A 21,325-nucleotide genomic window follows, 5' to 3' on the forward strand; every position below is an offset into this window, starting at 1 on the left:
TGTTTAGATGCAACAGGTGTGCAGTCACACCTCGAGCCTTGGATCAAGACCATCATAGATTTTGATATTTATTTTGCATATATCAAAATAGATAAAATCCATATATGATAGTCTTGATCCAAGGCTAACCTAGCTCTAGAGTCCAATTAGTTTGACTCAGACCAGGTGTGACTTAAATCACTCAGCCATCACTCAACATACACAGTGCACACATCAACATCATCATAATCAGAAACAGTGCAGAAACCCTGTCCTAAACATTTTAAGTCAAATTCACACATATTGCCACCACAGCATCTTTCTGCCAGGGGCCCCTTAACCATAAGAGAAGATCTTTATTGTTTAGATGAGATTTAGTGCAGAGTTCTGGTGTGGAGATCACAGTGATATGAATCTAGGATCTGAATAGACATTCTTATACATTCTCTCATTGGCCTAGTGACATTGGCTTATAGTGAACTGTTCCTCATTTTCCTGGGAGCCCCCTCGAAGCCCCTCAAGGACCGCTTGGGGTCCCCCGACCCCACTTTGAGAACCTCTGTTCTAGAGTCCCCCACTCTGAGCAGTCTCTTAATGAGGTCTCAACACCATGAAATAAACATTCAAATACATTCTGCTTATTCTGGATACGATGGAGCTGCTGTTTGCATTGTTTAGCCACTAGCTTTGAAATGCTAATGAGTGAAAGCTCCATCTATCGCCCTCATACACGTTAATCCAACCAATGAAGCACTCCTAGAGTGAAGCACTCCAAGACGTGCATGCGCACGTGTGCGTACACACACGCACGTTTAACATGTGTACCTGACCTGTGGGTGTGTAGATATCATCTAAATAAAATAATACACACGAGACAAAATATATATTGTAAATATAGAAAATCCATTCAATAGACTTCAGAGGAGATACTGTACCAATTGATTGGTAATGTGTTAGGATTACTTCCAGACAAATGTGTAGATCAGATATTGTATCACTACAGCTTCTGTCTCTCCTATACACGTCTCTCTCAGCTTTCTTACTGTCACATACAGTATACCGCTTCAAGGTTTGTCCTATATGGGTTCCTCCAAAAAAGGAGTGTGCCTGACAAGTCACATTGCCATACACTCTACTCCAGCCCAGATTCAAAAATCAAAGCATCACTCAAAGCTACACACTGTTATCAAAACTGCAAACATATTAATTCAACCGATGAAGTGTAGTGAGTTTAATAGCTGTACCAGGATCAATCGTGGTCCACTTGAACCCTAGCGTCCCCATTAGGGCATGTCATAATAGGCATACATTCAGCGAAAATAGCAGCTCTATAGCAGATCACAATGCAATGCTTTGTGAACTTGCAGATCAGCTTGCAGATCAGCGAGAGATTTGGTATACATGGAAAACAGGAGGTTATGGGCCAATGATAGATAGGGGGACCCAGGGCTCTATCTATCTTTGGCCCATCTCCTGTTTTCCATGTATCCAGTCAACAAAGTATACATGATTTAAGTGGTTAAAAGTGTATGACACAAGAAAGTACGGAGGCTTTCTGCGGTTCAATGCAGCACATTGTAAATGAATGTCTGCTACGGTCCATAAAGACATGAGAGAGTAAGTAGAATAGAGTTTATAAATATACATGTTTCAGTATGTAATGTCTATATGCATGCTCCATAATACATGATGAACTGTGGTCCCTCTGAACAAACCACAGGCCCATGCTGGCCACAATAATACCCACGATGCAGCTCGGTATCTCCTACAATGTCTTTGTCCTCGAATGTGAACCTAATCTTTCCTTTGAACAGTTAAATATGCATGCATATTGTGTGCGTCTCCCCCACACACACACAGTCCTGAAGGACAAAAGCACTATAACTGGGATGAAGCCTCGTGGAGATCAGAAATGGGGACACGAGGAGCAGGACAGTGAAGCAAGGGGACGTCATTTGGAGTCCCAGGGGACGGCAATTGCCAACCAGTGGCATTTGCATTTAACCTCAAATTCAGTTATTTTATGCATGTTTTCTCCACTTAATTACAGATTGGCGCTGCTGAGTGCCGAGTGCGTCTCAGTCCACGCCTGCTCATGTACATGTGAAATGTGACACACATGTAATCGACACGTCTTCTTATCTGCAATCATACACTCAGTCACAAGTTTTGCATGTTATTATAGGCGAATATAAAAAAAACAGTATATATATATATATATATATATATATATATATATATATATATATATATATATATATATATATATATACACACACACACACACACACACACACACACACACACACACACACACACACACACACACACACACACACACACACACTGTATATACTGTACAAATAGCAAAAATAGCCGATACAAGCTCACAATTGCGACGCGTTGTGAGCCTAAAGATTGATTATTTTCACTATTTTTAAAATAGGGCTCAAGTGGTCACTTGTTTTGTCACCCTATAGCTGTATTTCGTGTATATTGGCCTAAATTGTTTAAGAAAATGTCCCCCCCCATCAGTTTTTTTTCCCTTTTACCCAAAATTGAACAACAACAAATGGAACCCTAGCTGCTCCTCTCTACAACAGTCCAAGTTATGACCTGAATTACCGGCCAAACGACAACAAGCCCTGTCAGAAATAATGTGGCTTCAACTTGAACTAATAACATCATGTTTACAGCTCGTCAGCCACAGGATAGCACAAGGTCAACCCACATGGCCTTCATAGACCTCCATTACACTCAGTGACCTGGGTCCACCCTCTGGAAGTCTAGAATAGATCACTGTGGGTCGGGATAAATTTTTTTGGGTTGTGGACCCATTTAGCATTTTCATGATTTGTGAGTAAATTGTATTTAAAAAAAAAAAGAAAATCCAGTTTCCTAAAATCTTTTTTCAATTATTATTTCAAAGTTTTTTTTTTAAATCTCAATATTTCAGAGAAAAATAAAACTTTAAAAAAGAACTTCATAAATGAAAAAAAAAAAGATCCAGAAATTACAAAAAATAATAATGGTGGAATGGTAGAAATAGCAGATCTAAAAACTCACTTTTATTTTCACGGTTTAGGTTGTGTAGTTACCTTGCCATGATGTACTCCAAAGGTGGACAAGAAATCAAAAATAATTGCTCCAGTGATTAGAAATTGATAATTCAAAATATGCTCTTGGCTTACATTGGACGCTGAAACAGCTCTCAAAGTCACTCTTTTAGCACATAAACGAACGCAAACAAATGTGATTCAGACAATATAGAACAACACCAAACCCAGTACACTATTTTGTATACAAAATAAAATGTTACCTTCCTGTTGATTTGACTATTTGAAGATCCGGATCCATGAATCCAGTCCGGGTTTTCTTCCTAATAAAAATGGCAAAATCAACAGGAAGTTGACATTTTTATTAAAAGAAAAACAGTACTGGGTTTGGTGATGTTCTATATAGTCTGAATCAACTTTGTTTGTGTTCGTTTATGTGCTAAAAGAGTGACTTTGAGAGCTGTTTCAGCGTACAATGTAAGTCAATGAGGAGCATATTTTAAATGATCAATTTCTGGAGCAATTATTTTTGATTTCTTGTCCACCTTTGGAGTTATATCATGGCAAAGTAACTACACAACCCAAAGTGGCCTTGCCCTTTAAATGGCCGTAAATGGTTAATAATGCGCAATGTATTTTTTGGTTTGTTTGGGTCACGGGCAGACTGGAGCTAATAAAAAGTTAGGGAAACTGTTCTAGCTGCTAAAGCGCTCCCATGATTGGATGCCCAGAAAAATCCCCCAAGACCCATGTGACTCCTGCACGACGACGTCACATCGCAGCCACAGACGCTAACAACAGAGCGACTCTGATGAAACGGCCCCCGTTCAAAGTCGAAAGCGCTCTCAAAAGAAGGGTTGCGTCATATAGCACCCGTCCTGTTTACCATTTTACATAATAACCCTCCTCCTCCACCTCACTGACTGAGACACACTGTGCCTGAAGGAGAACTCATCCTCTACATCAGTGATTCCCAAATGGCGTGCTGCTGAGGCACACTGTCGTGCTGTGAGATTTTGTGGCAAACCACACGTTATTGCAGTATACAGCATCCGGCTGCACAATAACTTATGACTTATTTTCTAATTTACTATATCAGTACAGTATATCAGTAATATATGGGCATGTCATAATAGGCTAACATTTAGCGTTGACATGCCCAAAACCTGGCGTCCCCGGTGTCCCTGGGCACAAGATTATTATTATTATTCATTTTTGTATATATTATTATTTTAATTATTATTTATTTTCACACAAAAAGTGAACATTGTGAGCTTGCAGCTAGGCTATCTTTGCTCTGAATACAGGTGTGTGTTGAGATTTTGACTTTGGTGTGCCTTGGGCAAAACCTCTGCCCTGTAGAGCGGAGGCTCTTCAACACTAATCATTTAAGTCTGATTCTGCAGCAGACCTGTGTCCTCTTTATAGACACTCTGTCATTCTACTCATGGTCCCGCTGACAGACCTCTCTGCTGGAGGTTGTAGTTCTTTCACAGGTAAAAAGGTCACATACTGTTCCTGCCTTGTCCCAGAGAGAGAGAGAGAGAGAACTGTGACCTTACAGTAGGCCATCTCGTGGTGTGAGCCTGTGACTTTCATTCCCACTGAGTCTCCTCTCCTCTCTCCTCTCCTCTCCTCTCCTTGTAGATCAGCAATGTTAGCTAATTTTGGATATAGGGCTTAAGTGGTTAACTAAAACACTATAGCGTTAACAGGGGCGCCGATTTATGTCCGCGCTACTGGGTGCGCAACGCACGCGCTCGCAGCAAAATGTGCGTTTTTTCCCCGGGTTTGTTACCTTTTCGGGGTTTTTTTGTTACTTCAATGCGGTTAATTCGGTTGATTTGGTACAAAAATGTACTCCATGGAAGTGCAGACGTCGTGGGTTTTTTCTTTTTCTTTTTTTGTGATGACTTTGCGATGGGTGCTCGTCATTTCTCCTGGGTGCTTTAGCCCAGAGGCACCCACTGTATCGGCGCCCTTGAGCGTTAACATTAACACGAACACAAACCAGTTCCCTTTAAATGGAAGAACAGTTAAGTCTGTTCAGCTCAGAAACGATTACATTTCTGGAAGATATATGCAAAGATTAGCCTGCCCTTCCAAAAGTCTGCGCACACGGCCCTATATGTGGAGCCACATCCTTTTACAAGTACTGTTAGTCCATGTTTTAAAACCACCATGGCTCTTGCACCATCAGTCACACACAGCAACGCAACACATTGTTTGCCCAGCTGGAGCCCAAGGGTGCCATGTCATCAATACCGAGAGTTATGGTTATGGTCCGACCACAACAGAATAGTTTTCAGTTTATTAACCCTTTAAGACCAGGAACTGTATGTCATTTTTAGGTTTCTTTTGGCTATTTTCGAAAATCGTGATTTTTTTTTGCAAATCTTTGAATATATATACTGTATATATATATTTTTTTTTTTTAACATTTTTAACTGAAATCTTTGCTTCTGGGGGTCCCTGGAAGAAAATATTTTGAGATGGGGGTCCGCGGCCAAATACATATCAAAAACGTTTGAGAACCACTGATATTGTAGCAACATAGTTTTTTTTTCAAAAGAACTGTTAGGATTTCGAAGACATTTGTAGAATCCCCCAGAAGCAAAGATTTGCACAAATGTTCAAAATGTTTTAAAAATAGCAGATCTACAAGCTCGAGTGCCGCGCTACGAGCTTGTATATCTGCTATTGTTCAATAGCCCAAAGAAATCTTAAAATGAATGACACACAGATGCGTTCCCGGTCTTAAAGGGTTAACACACTCATCATTCACCAAACATTATTTTATGCATATCACTTGCTGCGGGCATGCATAAATGCAAATCCTAAGAGGCATGCACTAAATCCTCTGCAATGCAATAGTGAATGGCTTTTTCTTCCGTGCAATCTGAAGAGCAACTTAGATAAGAGGCTTTCAAAACCAGCTCATCAACTATAGCTGATTGTCTCATCAGTGTCTGTTGACCCTCGAGAGATTTGAGACTAGCTTGAAAGTATTTCATTGTTTTTTTTTTCCGTTTAAGTGACTACGCTTGGCTCAAAGTAACGCTGCTGCAGCTTTGATGGCACACTATAATTAGTGTTATGTCATTTATCATTATTATTAACTTTTTGCCATTTATCTTATATGTTATGTTGGATGTAATGTGTATTTTCATTCAAATAAATCGTATTTCTAAGACAACAACAACAACAACAACAACTTTCCAACCAAAACATAATTTAGCGGCTCCTCTGCAGTGACTCTGAAAACCCCCTAGGGGTCACGGACCCACTGTTTGAATACCCATGTAATCGAAGAAAATAGTTTTAAAAAATTGAAAAGCTCAAGAGTTAAATAGAACAGAGCAGAGTAGTGAAGAATAGAAAACAGCACAATAGAGTGCTGTAAATGTTCAATAATAAAGATCAATATAATAGAATCCTGCAGAATAGAGTAGAATCCGGTACCTGTAGGTTCTTCCTCCAGACGTTAACCGCAGCGAACGCCAGTTGCATCTGTTTCCTGCGAGCATCTTTGTGTCGTTTGTAGGCGATCTCGATGAAGATGAGGAAGATTCCCGCCACTATGCCCCCGGCAACCAGCATGAACACACCTGGGACAACATGGTTAATATTAGTAGTAGCCTAGTATTAGCACCTCTCCACAATTCCATTGTTTAAAGTTGCCATAGGCAACTTAACGGCAGTTGGACTGGGCCACAACGCATCACAGAATAACACTTCTACTAGTGATTTACCCGTTTATTAAGGTTTCGAGGCCAATAGGCTCGAAGCCTTATTACATCTGTAGGAATTCATGATCTTCCGCCGTTTTTGCCAGTTCTGGCCTAACCGCCTGGTCACTTCTTATGAAATTCGGCAATATGGTAGAGGGATATGCCAAACGGCGAAAACCCGAAACTCACAACCATTGGCCAAAGGGTGGCGCTGTAGCACTCAATTGAAAATGCCAACTTTGAACAGGTACAGCTCATGCCCTGTTCGACCTACAGCCATGAAACTTCGATACACACATGCGTCTCCTCATGCCTAACAACTTTCACTGTTTGACTTTTGACCTCTGACCTTTAGATCTCCCACCATTTCGAATTCTATGAAAAGCAGTAAAAAGCAGTAAAAAGCCTACTCCTCCTGGGATTTATGAGCAATCTGTACGAAACTGTATACACATGAACTTTGGACCAATGCCGACAGACGTAACCAAGCGGATTTTCCATAAGTGAAAACGTTAAGCTTTTATAAGCCAATGAAAATTGCAGCTTTTTTTAAATTATTCATCTGCCCCTAACACATACATGCAGACTCACATTTGTTTGACACTTTGCAATATTGTAGAGGGTCCTTCCAAGTATCACTGAAACCAATCTTACTCCAATTGGTCAAAGGGGGGCGCTATAGCAATTTTTTGAAAATGCAAACTTTAAACAGGCAAAAGTCATGCCTCGTTTGGCCGACAGCCGTTAAACCTGCTTACACATGTGCCTTGACTCATGAGGAACACATGTATCACTTTGACCAGTAAGCTCTGCCCTTAGATTGTCTGCAATTTTGAGCAGTTTGAAAAACATTTAAATCCAGGATTTCTGAGCAATTTGCATGAAACTGTGTCAAATACATGTTTGAGGCCCTTTTTCACAGGTTCAGGTGTGTTGGTTCAATAGCTTGATCGCTTAATCATCTGCCTTGAAACCATAGGGTAGCCGTTTCGAATCCCACCTCAGGTAGACTTAATTATAATTGCATTGCACACAACATGACTATATCAATGAATACATGTGCAATTGTTAAAGACGACGAGAAATGCATACTTGAAAGTAGTTATTTTCAATGTATGACGTACTTCATTCGCGCTTTTGTTTTGTTTTGTTGGATTCTCCCTTTTCACTGTCTAAGGCTGTGTATTGGATAGCTCCACCAGTAGAGTGTGAGTCTCATGTGCCTAAGGTCCCTGGTTCGAATCCCACTTATTACAGTTCACATTTAAATTGTACAAAACATGACCCTGTTAATTCAGACAAGTGCAATGTTTAGACAATAACACGAAATGCTTTTGAGAGTAGTTTTTTTTATGTATGACATACTTTCTTGTGAAAATAGCCGATCTACAATCTCACACCTTTTTAGATAGCAACGCGTTGTGAGCTTGTAGATCGACTATTTTCCACTAGTTTCCATTCCGAAATATATTGAGCAGTTTGAAAAACATTTAAACCAAGGATTTCTGAGCAATTTGCGTGAAAGTGTGTCATGTGTGTGAACTCCCTTTTCACTAGTACAGGTCTGTTGGCCCAATGGCTTAATCATCTGCCTTGAAACCACAGGGTTCCTGGTTCGAATCCCACGTCATGTAGAATTCATTATAATTGCATTGCACACAACATGACTGTATCAATGAATGCATGTGCAATTGTTAACCAGTAAACTCCGCCCTTAGATTGTCTGCAATTTTGAGCAGTTTGAAAAACATTTAAATCCAGTATTTCTGAGCAATTTGCGTGAAAGTGTGTCATGTGTGTGAACTCCCTTTTCATCAGTTCGGGTCTGTTGGCCCAATGGCTTAATCATCTGCCTTGATACCAGAGCGTCGCCGGTTCAAATCTCACCTCATGCAGACCTCAACTCAATTGCATTACACACAACATGACTGTATCAATGAATAAACATGCAATTGTTAAACGAAACGCTTATTGAGAGTAGTTGTTTTCAATGTATGATGTACTTCATTCCCTCTTTTGTTTTGTTTTGTTTTGTTGGATTCTCCCTTCTCACTGACCAAGGCTGTGGATTGAATAGCTTGATCAATACAGTGTTAGTCTCATGTGCCAAAGGTCCACGGCTCAAACCCCACTTGTCACAGTTTACATTTAAATTGCATTATGCAAAACATGACCCTGTTAATTCAGACATGTGCACTTTGCTCTCTCTCTCTCTCTCTCTCTCTCTCTCTCTCTCTCTCTCTCTCTCTCTCTCTCTCTCTCTCTCTCTCTCTCTCTCTCTCTCTCTCTCTCTGTCACAGTCTGTCTGTCTGCCTGTCTGCCACTCTGTCACTGTCTGCCAGTCTGCCACTCTGTCACTGTCTGTCTGTCTGTCTGTCTGCCAGTCTGCCACTCTGTCACTGTCTGTCTGTCTGCCAGTCTGCCACTCTGCCACTCTGTCACAGTCTGTCTGTTTGTCTGTCTGCCACTCTGTCACAGTCTGCCAGTCTGCCAGTCTGTCACAGTCTGCCAGTATGCCACTCTGTCACTGTCTGTCTGTCTGTCTGCCAGTCTGCCAGTCTGCCACAGTCTGTCTGTCTGCCAGTCTGCCAGTCTGCCACAGTCTGTCACAGTCTGCCAGTCTGCCAGTCTGCCACTCTGTCACAGTCTGCCACTCTGCCAGTCTGCCACTCTGTCAAAGTCTGCCAATCTGCCAGTCTGCCAGTCTGCCACTCTGTCAAAGTCTGCCAGTCTGCCAGTCTGCCACTCTTGTCACAGTCTGCCAGTCTGCCATTATTCTCGAAACCGCTAATTGCTGCTTGCAGCTATATTTATGGTTATTATTGACACGGTTCTGAATGCCTTTTGGCCAATTACAATTCATGGTTGGAACGTGGAACGAGCTGTTGTATAAATCTTTTGGGCATATGATTATAGGCGAAACTTTTCAAAACATTTAAAAAACATTCAAAATGTCTCAGTACAGAACAGAGAGTCTCTAGTGTGATTCCTACCAGCCATGTTCTCGAAGGTGAGTGTTGCCGGGGCGTTGCTCCTGGAGTCACACTCCTGGTATCGAACCCAGGTCTTGTCCAGGTCCTCCATGAAGCCGTTCTCATGAGAACTGAAAGCAGAAAGCATAAAGAGGCACGATATGTCTCCAACTCTGACACATCAACACAACATTATTACCAGGGAGGGGGATATCCATGCCTCTGCTTTTGATACCCCCCCCCCCCCCCCCCCCTATACATTAATTTAAATTTAAATTCAATTTTAAATGTATCGTCTGTGTTTCTGCACAGTTAGATGCCAGGTTCTCCTTCTTTATATTTCAAGACATGATATGACATATTGTCTTCGTACCTGAGAATGGCCAGTGATACATTCTGTTTCCAGGGACTGTCCTTCCGCATCCCTATCCCAAACCCTGATCTGAAGAACAACTCTCCGGTCGTCACTAAGTCACACTTCTGAGACGCCTCAAACTCCAACACAGCACTGTCCCAGATGAACGCATGAAGCTTACTGCAGAGAGGAGAGGAGAGGAGTGTACAGTATTCCTGATTTCAGGATATCAGAGGTCATTTAATCTGACATTTCATTCATTTGTTACATTATGCATGTAGATTTCTTCTAACTAAAACAGTATGCCCTGTGTTAGGGTGTATATCTAGGACATATTTATGTGTAGTAGCCAAGACATATTTACAGTAGGCCTAAGTCATATCTTGTATACATACATCTATGTCAGCCAAGACATATTTACTGTAAATTATATAGTATATAAGAATTTTCTTTGAATTATATCTAGCATATCTATGTTTGCAGAGTTATGTTTAAATTACATCTAGTATACAAACATCTATGTTATATGATGATAAATTATATGATATTATATATGATGATCATCATCTTACTTGTCTCGGACTGCCTGGATGGCTTCAGCTGCACTCTCATAGTTGTGCTTCTCCATGTGTCTGTACATGGTGCTGAGTTCAACCTGTCTTCTGAAGTAAATATCAACCGAACTCTGCTTCACTGTGGCATAGATAAACTTATCTGATGGGTTACGCAGCTAGGAGGAGAGAAGAGAAGAGAAGAGAAGAGAAGAGAAGAGAAGAGAAGAGAAGAGAAGAGAAGAGAAGAGAAGAGAAGAGAAGAGAAGAGAAGAGAAGAGAAGAGAAGAGAAGAGAAGAGAAGAGAAGAGAAGAGAAGAGAAGATGAAATTAATGTTGACTAGGCAGTGTGTGTATAGCCAACGGCAGTGTGTAGCCAGCGGCTGGAGATGATCGTCCCATAGCTGGCGGGGCTGTAACCATGGCGACAGATCCCATAGGCCGAACTCTGAATTGTTCACACAGAAATGCTAATAAACAGCTTACATTTTGGGTGCTTGTGTGCATATGCTAATGGCCAATGCCCGTGTGCAAGTACAGATCAATTTCTCAAGCCACTGAGGAGAACCATGCAGAACAGACAGGTTATGAGTGACTGACTGACTGACTTTGGTTTCCATATTATATATTGTAGTAGAATAACATATTGATTGTCTGTATGTGAGTGCGTGCCTGCATTGCGTTACCCTGGGGTCATTGATGCCGGTAATGCGCTCCTCAGGCCGGTCCAGCACCAGGAAGGCTGCGAGGTTAGCAGTGTAGGACGCTACGATTATCATAGCAAACCCCGCCCACACCATACCCAGAATCCTCGCTGAGAAACTCCTGGGGGCTCCTATCAACACACACATCGTTTCCATTAGGACAGATTGAAAATAACTTTATACTTGATGTTTAACCACTTGAACCTCAACATCCCTATTCTGGAGGGAGCAGTCACCAAAAATAGCAGAACTAGATCTGCTATTTTTGGCGAAGAGAGTTGGTGTAGATTATCGGAAAAGAACGCACAAAGTACAGTGCAAGTCAAGTCCGTTTGGCCCTCATTTATCAACGGAGTGTATAAACCGGCGTATATTTTTCCATATATTCGGCCGTACACCAACGTCGAAGTCACATTTATCAACGAATCCTACACAGCCGATCCGAGCGTACCTTTGTTCCCAGCCTTGATAAATCTCACGTCTGAAAACGAGCGTCATTTAAATAACACGCCCTTAAATATTCTCGAAACACCCCGATTTTACGACATGAAGAACCAGAATACGACCAAAGAAAGAGTTTAGCCGGCTCGCCTCGCCTCGCTGCCTGTCAAGTCACACACACACACACACACACACGCACGCACGCAGGCACACATGCACACGCCTCTCTCTCTCTCTCTCTCTCTCTCTCTCTCTCTCTCTCTCTCTCTCTCTCTCTCTCTCTCTCTCTCTCTCTCTCTCTCTCTCTCTCTCTCTCTCTCACATGCGCCCAACTGTGTCTTTCATAATCCGTTACGGTATAATCTTTGTCAGTCACGTAGGCTTGTAGCCTACATGAATGACATATTATGATAGGCTACCAATCACATGGAATACGTTTGTATATTTATTTACCCCATACCGAGCAGTGCGCGTTCGAGTTACACTAAAGCATGTAGGTTATATTCCCCATGAGACTCGGGCGGTCTGCAGGCTGCAGTGATTCCGTGCCGCCACCCACGTTATAAGAGATTGACTACAACCCAGCCAGGTTGTAGTCTATATAACTCTCTATGACAACTCCATAGCATAGGACAAGCTACTGTAAGTTTGTAGACCTCACTTTCCATGAAAAGATGGTCGCAAAAGCGCTCGTATATTTTGAAAATAGCAAATCTACAACCTCACAACGCGTCGCGATGCGACGCTGGCTTGTGAGCTTGTAGATTTGCTATTTTCAATGCAGCCAGATCTACAATCTTATCTGAATGACTGTTAAAGCAGTTTGTTTAAATTACTTTATAAAATGTTATATTTTCACAGGGATTATTTATTAGTGTAGATATACATTTATGAGTGGATTATGTGTCTAGATGCCTGTCAGACAGTCAGACAATGCTGCTCCGCAGGTCTAGGATGGAATAAACGGGCGCAGCCAAAGTCAACAACTGGTCCCGACCAGACGTGAGATTTCAGTGTACCGTAGGATGAAGCCCACGTCAGGATATATTGATATATTGAGTGATCTCGCCGTACGCCCATTATTTGGGCTGCACCGCGTTGATAAATGAGGGCCAGAGAGTCTAAGTGGTTAAACTGAAGCGATATTGATTAATATTCCAAATAGTATCAACGTTTTCTGCGGCACCCCTGGACTTGCGTCACGGCACCCTAGGGTGCCACATCACCCACTTTGAGAAACGCTGCCTTTAGACTACATATCCCAGAATAACCCAGTACTTGGGGACCAACCTTCTCCTATACCAGAATTCAACAGTACTCCCCAGGAGAACCACATGGCTGAAGAGAGAGTCAGAGCATCCTCCTCCTCTTCTTCGCTGTTCACTTTAAACCTTCCAAAAGGGCTGCAAGACACACATTTATCATATTATCACATCATATATTATCGTATACCGTATCAGTAAAATACAGCAGCTGGTTAATGATTCACATAATGGCAAGGCTGGCAGTGTTTTCAGCCAACTCCCTCCCCATCCAGTTTGGGAATCACAGTCGGACTACCATGTCATTCATGTCATATATATTATATCATATCATATTCTTACCATATACTTCACCTTTATTTGCCCTGAGCAAGGGGATGACAAAAGGACTGAGAGGGTGATTATTATACAGCAGCTGACCAATCAGCGCAAGCTAAAGCCATACCAGCCCTTGGGATAATACGGAAGCTACCTTAGGCAACAAAGAATGCCCAAGTGTTAATTTATACTTTTCATTTATACTGTTGATTAGTGCTATTACGACATTACCCAATGCAATGAAAATTAGATTATGTCATGGTGAATTTGATTGTGCCCAGGTGATCATTTATACATTTCAATTATACAGTGCGGTTGATTACGGCTATGACATTTCCCAGTACGATGAAAATGAGTGCCCATGATGTCATGGTGAGTTTGATTGCACCAGGAACACTTGCAGGCATGATCAGTTTCCGCATGGATGGGATTCAGTGAGACACGAAAGTGTGACAGAAATCACGGGAGCTCAGCGGAGCGGTACATCGATGGAGGTTTGTGTTTGTGAATGAGGGATTACTTCCTGAGAGTAATCGCTGGGCATAGGTACTCACCAGTGGTGAAAAGTACATTTACTCAAGTACTGCACTTAAGTACCATTTTGATGTATTTTTACTTTACTGGAGTATTTCCAATTTTCAATACATTTACTTACATACTCCGCTACATCTCAGAGGTCATGGTATAAATGTGTTTACGTTGTCAATCCGTACCGCCAGAAGACCCTTATACATAACGAGGCCCAGTGTATTCAATAAGATTAAACCTGGGTTATGGATTGACACACACACACAAAATAGAAAAAAATAGCAGATCTACAAGCTGCTATTTTAGCTACTTTTTTTTGCTATTTTTGTGTAGCACTAGTGTGACGAAGTAGGGCATTCATTTATGAAAATAAAACTATTATGTCTGTCTACCCACCCACTACACACATGCAATAGGCTTTAAAGTGATGCAACTCAGTATATTGCATATCATACTGTATATAATTTATAACATTTATCATTCCATATCACATATATTATCATATTATCTATATCATATCATATCATATGATCTCATATGTCACATGTGTGGTCTCATATCCTCACCTAAACCGGTCTAATAGGTAGAGCATCACCGCCACCACATGGACCGATAGGCCGACTAGAAGCCACAGTGTGCTCTGGAACGGCTGCATGAAGGAATCCAACGTACTGCGAGGGATTTCCTACACACACACACACACACACACACACACACACACACACACACACACACACACACACACACACACACACACACACACACACACACACAGCTTGTTGCCGTAGAAAAAGGTACTGTATACCATATACAGTATCGTCTCTGTCGGGTGGAAACCTCATATGTCCAAAACTTGCTTTTCAGGATTTAAATTCAAAAACAGCTAAAAGTAGCAGATCTACAAGCGCAAAACCGAGCTTGCAGATCTGCTACTAGTAGAGGCAACTTTGTGTGACGCTGTGCTGTAGTATGATCAAGTAAGTCGCCAGTTAATTTACAATAACACACAAAAAGTTTAAATATGAAGTGGTTTGGTTTCTGCCCGACAGCAACGATTATGTAACTATTACCATATTGCAGTAGTATAGAGCAGGGGTCTTCAGCAGGGGGTCCGGGATCCCTAGGGGGTCCTCAGAGTTACTACAGGGGGGCCACCAAAACATTGTGTGATTGGATTTTTCTTTTTACATTAACCACTTAAACCCTATTATCCCTATTCTGAAGAGAACTTAAGCCAAAACAAATCGGCAAAGGTTTATGAAATCTATGAAAATAAAATGTTTTTATACAGTATGTAGTGGGGGTCCCTGCTTCATCTCTCTTTCAGCTAGGGGGTCCTTGGGCTGAAAAACATTGAAGACCCCTGGTATAGAGTATATCGTGTGTAGCCTATAAAGTACCTTTTTGACCAGAATGGTCAGTCCTTGGTATTTAAACGGCTTTGAGAACTCGATGTACTGGGCACGCTCGTTGTTGATGGTGAGAGGAGCGACTATCATGTCTGCCAGACCTCCCAGCAACTCCCCCATCATCCCGTTCCACTCCTTTTTATTACTGTTGTTAACCTGGAGAGGAGGAGAGGACAGGAGAGGGAGAAAAGTGAGGTCAAATGGAGAAGTAACGATCAGGGCAGTATAGTACATTTCAACAACAAGGCAATTCGATGTGCTTTACACAGAACATCAAGCAAAGGAAACAAAATTATAAGATTATAAGATGATATAACAGCATTAGGATGCTGTTAGATCTATTTTTAGAACATTAGATTCTGGTTGTGTACCATTTTGTTTAAGTGTCAAATTAATGTTGCTGTAGCCTCAACATATTGAAGAGATATGCATGTCAAATAACAAACTTTGACACAGAAAGATAGCTGACAGTGTAAGGTTAGGGCCAGAATAATGTTTTGAACTTATAGGCGCCTCTCTAAGCGACAAGCTGATAAACACCACCAAAGCTGACAACCTACTGGACCCGGAGACGATCTTTAATCAACTGTTATTCCACGATTATGTATTTTGTCTTGTCATTGGTCAGGGCCGGTGAAAGTACAGGGCCTCTGCCCTGCCTATTACGTGATGCATTGTAACATCTGATATCGTGTTGGGATATAATGCCCTGTCATTCGATTGTTTGCTAGAGAAAACTTTTACCATCCAGGAGACTAGCTATCTGCCTGCCTGCTGTGACCTTGTACCATTTTCTGTCTTTGAATTGAATGAATCATTATTATTATTAATTCCAACCGCCGTGTCTAAGTCGTATTTCTTGTCGTAAAATACTTTTTGACTTCGAGTGGAACAACTTTTATCGATACTCTACAACATCTTTCTTCCAGTCTACTGGTTTTACTGCATTTCCAAGGAACAGAATAAACCCATCAGGTGCATAAAACAAAATATGTGAAAATGTATAGACACAGTTAAAGCAGGGGTGCAATGCTCAGTGGACGGGGTTGCACGCCGAGCAACCACTTATTTGGCCAGGGGGACGCGCAGGCACACGCATAGATTTAAAACTACTTTAAATTCACACTTCATCAAAGTTTACAAAGGCTCCCGACTCACGCCAGGTACATTAACATAGGAATTAGCCTATATGCATATCAATTGTCCATTGTGTGACCTGTACTGTAGGTGTTAAGCGACGTGCGCGTCACGTCATTAAAATAGAGAGCAACCACTTCTCAAATGAGCATAGCATCTCTGAGTTAGAGTTCAGGTTAAAAAATAAAAGAGAAAAAAATAAAAATAACGGCTGCGACAAGCAGAAAGGTCTTTAGTTGTGTTTTAACCCATTAAGACCGGGAATGTATCTGTGTCACTTTAGATTTCTTTGGCTATTCAAAAATAGCAGATATACAAGCTCATAGCGCGGCACTGAGTGCCCGCCATGAGCTTGTAGATCTGCTATTTTTGAAAAATCATGAAAAGTTGTGCAAATATTTTAGATTATATCGATTTTTTTTTCTTTTTTTTTGGCGGACATTTGTAACTCAAATCTTCGCCTCTGGGGGTTCCTGGAACTAAATATTTCACAAATGTTCGCTTAAAAAAATATATGATCCAAGATTTTGACACGAATTTTCACGATTTTTCAAAAAATTGCAGATCTACAAGCTCATAGCGCGGCACCGAGTGCCGCGCTATGAGCTTGTATATCTGCTATTTTTGAATAGCCAAAGAAATCTAAAAATGACACACAGATGCGTTCCTCGTCTTAATGGGATAAAAGAAAGAAGAGTGGCAGCAGACGTGCAGTTTTTATGGGAGTTTGTTTCGATAGGAGAGGAGAGAGCGTTTGTGGGACAGACAGACAGGAGAAGATAAGATACAGGCAGAGAGTGGGGGATGGTGGAGAGGAGAGACGTGAAAAAAAAGACAAGAGGAGAGGAGGATGGGAGAGAGAGAGAGGGAGAGCATGCATGGAAAAGTGAAAAATGATTTGTGTGACAGATAAGAAGAAGAAGGAGGAGGGGGGGGGGGGTAACATAATGAGAGGGAGGGATGACAGGAGAAAGTGAATCAGAGATTGTCAGAGATAAGTGGAGATAGATAGATGATGAGAGAAAGAGAGCAAGAGAGAGAACAAGCGAGAGCATGAGAGAGAGAGAACAAGTGAGAGCAAGAGAGAGAGAGAGAGAGAGAGAGAGAGAGAGAGAGAGAGAGAGAGAGAGAGAGAGAGAGCAAGAGAGAGAACAAATGAGAGCAAGAGAGAGAGAGAGAGAGAGAGAGAGAGAGAGAGAGAGAGAGAGAGAGAGAGAGAGAAGTAAATCAGAGTTAAAAGGGTCACTGCTCTCAGCTCAGCCAGGCAGATAAAACTGTCTAACAGCCAAAGTACAGATCTACTGTAGGCTACACTGGACTGTGTCTTCTCCAGTATTATCTATGTACGGTACTAGCATATAATAATATAATACTTATAGAATACTACCGTAATACTGAAACTACCTACTAATAATAATAATACACAATACAATTATAATTATATTAATACTATTATGCACATTTTTAAAACTAAACTAAAACTAGAACTAAACTAAACTTGTTAAGGACACGCCAAATGGATGACACAAAAAGCCAGAGGCTTTCCATTGTGGGCCCTGATATACAGTAGCATTTAAATGTATAGCATTAAAGGTCCCGTAGAGTCAAAATGTGTTTTGTCTGTTTTGCATTGTTTTTGATTAAACACTGAAAATGTGAAATACATTACTGCTATTCATCTACTTCATGCAGCTACAACATGTTATTGTATCTGCTACCGGAGACTCCGTCGGTCATCGAATTATTGGCTCAGGAATGTGACAAAAACTAAAAAGTCTCCATGGAATCAATGCTCCATTAGCTGGTAATCGATAGGGGGGGGAAAAATCATTTTGGGGGTGAACTATCCCTTTATGTGGTTAAATTAGGCCATGGGGAATATATCATGCCATGGGCTGCCAAGCAGTCACTGCACACACTGTCTCAAAAGAGAAGATAATGATCCAGACTAGGTCAAGAGACCCTGCTGCAAGCATGGTGTTAATAATTAAGTGTTGGATTAATTTTAATGACTTGACTATAACATTAGGGTAAATGTGTTCCTAGCTAATTGTTGCTCGCCTGCTTTTGGCTAAAGAGGAGCTTGTCAAGGAGAGAGAGAGAGAGAGAGAGAGAGAGAGAGAGACCTTTAACCAAGCCTTTATTAACCTTTCTCTACACTCAAACAAGACATCAGAACAGTCCTACTCATTCAAGAGAGAGAGAGAGAGAGAGAGAGAGAGAGAGAGAGAGAGAGAGAGAGAGAGAGAGAGAGAGAGAGAGAGAGAGAGAGAGAGAGTGAGAGACACAGAGAGACAGAGAGGATGGTAGTAGTTTGCATAGGATGGTAGTAGTTTATGGCACAAGATGCAAGTGGCTCTTTGAAAATAGCCAAAAAGAAATCTTTGAAAATAGCAGATCTACAATCTCACAACGCATCGCAATGCAACGCGTTGTGAGCCTGTAGATCTGCTATTTTCAAAGGATTTATTTTACATTTTACACATTTGAAAACATGTACATTCTGCATAATGACTAATTTTACTTTTGGTACTTTAAGTACATTTTAGGGTCAATGGGTTGGCTTTATACAGGTTGCCAGTTGAAAGACCTTGTTCTACCATGTCATCCAGCAACGGAAGTCTGACAGCGGGATCACTTCCTCAATTGCAGGGGGTTGGAGTAAATTCTACTTCAAAGGGCCGTGTTTTCAGCCTTGCATTTCATTAAACCACTTAAACCCTATAGACTGCTTTCCCCCCCCCCCCCCTCAACCAACATCAAAAGCTCTTATCTGCAACAATAGCCAATCTACAAGCTCACAACGCGCCACAGCGAGATGCGCTGTGAGCTTGTGGATCGGGTAATTTCGCCGAATGCCAGAATAGGCACGCTATAGGGCACGCCACCATTTTGAATGAAACGCCCACATTCCTTAGCCCAGGGTTGGGCAACTCTGATGATGAGAGGGCCACTATTTTTCTTCACTCACTCGAGAGGTCCACATTGCATATACTGTCGGGCAGACACCTCTTATCTCCATATTTGAACTTTCTTCGTAAATGAATGCTGTACTTCGAAATTCACACAAAAGTAGCAAAAGTAGCCGATCTACAAGCTCAAAATGCGTCACTGTGCGACTCGTTTTGAGCTTGTAGATCTGCTATTTTTGCTATTTTTTAAATTGGAATCCAGATTTTTTTTGTGCTATTTTTTGAACTGGAATCCAGAAAACACTGAAACACAGTTGGCTAGCGTGTGTGGGAGCTCCCAGTGCAGAAATCCTTCAACTTAGCTGGCTCTGACTAAGTTGGGTAATGACCCATACCAGTGGTGTAAAGTAACTGAGTACATGTACTCAAGTACTGTACTTAAGTCCAATTTTGAGGTATTTTTTTACTTCACTGGAGTATGTCCAATTTTCAGTACTTTTACTTCTACTCCACGACAATTATTTGAAAACTTTAGTCACTAGTGATTATTATTACAAAACATACATTAACCACTTCAGCCCAATATACATTTTGGCCATTTGAAAATAGCCGATCTACAAGCTCACAATGCGTCGCATCGCGACGCATTGTGAGTACACTTTGATACCAATACTTTTGTACCTTTTTTTAACATTTTCTTTTTACTTTTTCCACCACTGACCTATACCATACATATGTTATTTTAATCATGATCCCTTGCAATTTACTAGCCATACATTATAACAAAAATGTTTACATTTCAAGGTTCACTCAGCACCCCATGTAATAATGACCTAGCTTGAATCTAGCTCTTTCTTAGCACAGGTAGAGAGCAAATCCAGGCACAGCCACTGGTAATGAACATAATTATAATACAATCAACTATGTAGCTAAAGTTAACTGTTTATTTAGCTTGCAGGGTTCAGTGTTCATTGCTAGACTTTTAATAGATTGTGTATTAACCTTGTGCCCAGGCTTTCTTGCCCTTAGCCACTCACGGCAGTGAGCTAATTAATATTAATGCAGTTACTTACAACTGCAATACTTAGAACTGAAAATGACGAAAAGAGGAGAAAGACTAAAAAACGAATTGAGATATGTTCAATGAAAAAAAAACCAGTGTGTTTAATAGATGCTCAGGAATGATCTAATAAAAGCATGTAATTATGGGACAAAAATAAACAAATCTCTCTCTCTCCCTCTCCCTCTCCCTCTCTCTCTCTCTCTCTCTCTCTCTCTCTCTCTCACACAGACACACACACACACATACACACACACACACACACACACACACACACACACACACACACACACACTGGTACTCACGCGCTCCTGCGTGCCAAATTTCCCATCAGCCACCAGGTGAACTTCATAAGTAAAGTTCATGTTCATGGCCAGTTTTATCAGCAGGTCGATGCAGAAACCATAGCAACACTGAGGAACTATGGGCTGACCTGAACAAAAAACGCAAACAAAAACACGCACACGCACACACACACACACACACACACACACACACACACACACACATAGCTGGTTATTTAACATGGAGATGTTCAGACTTAAATAAAGTCTGGCAGTTATTTAATTGACATCAACTACGCTGCCAACATCTGTTTGACATTTGTCAAACAGATGTATCGCGTGTGTGCGTGTGTGCGTGTGTCACATGCGTGCATGCGTGCGTGTGCACGTACCCGGTGTCGTTCCATTGGGTCCTGTACAGATAACCTTCTTGATAAGAACTCCGTTGAGTGTATATTCCTCTTTACATGTCCCGTCAGTCTTTGTTGGCTTGACGTAAACAAATGGTTCCTGATGGATGGTCACAATCTGAAAACAGATTACATATTACAGATTATAATTGAGAGTCAGGGTGACCAATTATCATGTAATTACAAGATAATTACAATAACATGTTCTTATGTTAT

General features: G+C 41.3%; 1 protein-coding gene across 3 annotated transcripts in view; it reads right to left on the reverse strand.

The window, feature by feature from the left end:
• grin1b (glutamate receptor, ionotropic, N-methyl D-aspartate 1b) overlaps nt 1-21,325 on the reverse strand; it is a gene marked incomplete at both ends in the record, with an annotated part of 69,650 nt that overhangs the window by 7,795 nt on the left and 40,530 nt on the right. For all 3 annotated transcript variants that reach the window (XM_084055226.1, XM_084055225.1, XM_084055224.1), the window contains 10 exons: nt 6,498-6,643; nt 9,760-9,869; nt 10,112-10,273; nt 10,666-10,823; nt 11,331-11,479; nt 13,080-13,192; nt 14,464-14,582; nt 15,298-15,462; nt 20,721-20,848; nt 21,092-21,227. In XM_084055226.1, coding sequence (XP_083911352.1) covers nt 6,498-6,643; nt 9,760-9,869; nt 10,112-10,273; nt 10,666-10,823; nt 11,331-11,479; nt 13,080-13,192; nt 14,464-14,582; nt 15,298-15,462; nt 20,721-20,848; nt 21,092-21,227 — 1,386 coding nt within the window. The remainder of the gene's footprint in view (nt 1-6,497; nt 6,644-9,759; nt 9,870-10,111; nt 10,274-10,665; nt 10,824-11,330; nt 11,480-13,079; nt 13,193-14,463; nt 14,583-15,297; nt 15,463-20,720; nt 20,849-21,091; nt 21,228-21,325) is intronic.

This window comes from Gymnoscopelus microlampas (assembly GCF_963454915.1).
Source record: "Gymnoscopelus microlampas genome assembly, chromosome: 4".
NCBI lineage: Eukaryota > Metazoa > Chordata > Actinopteri > Myctophiformes > Myctophidae > Gymnoscopelus > Gymnoscopelus microlampas.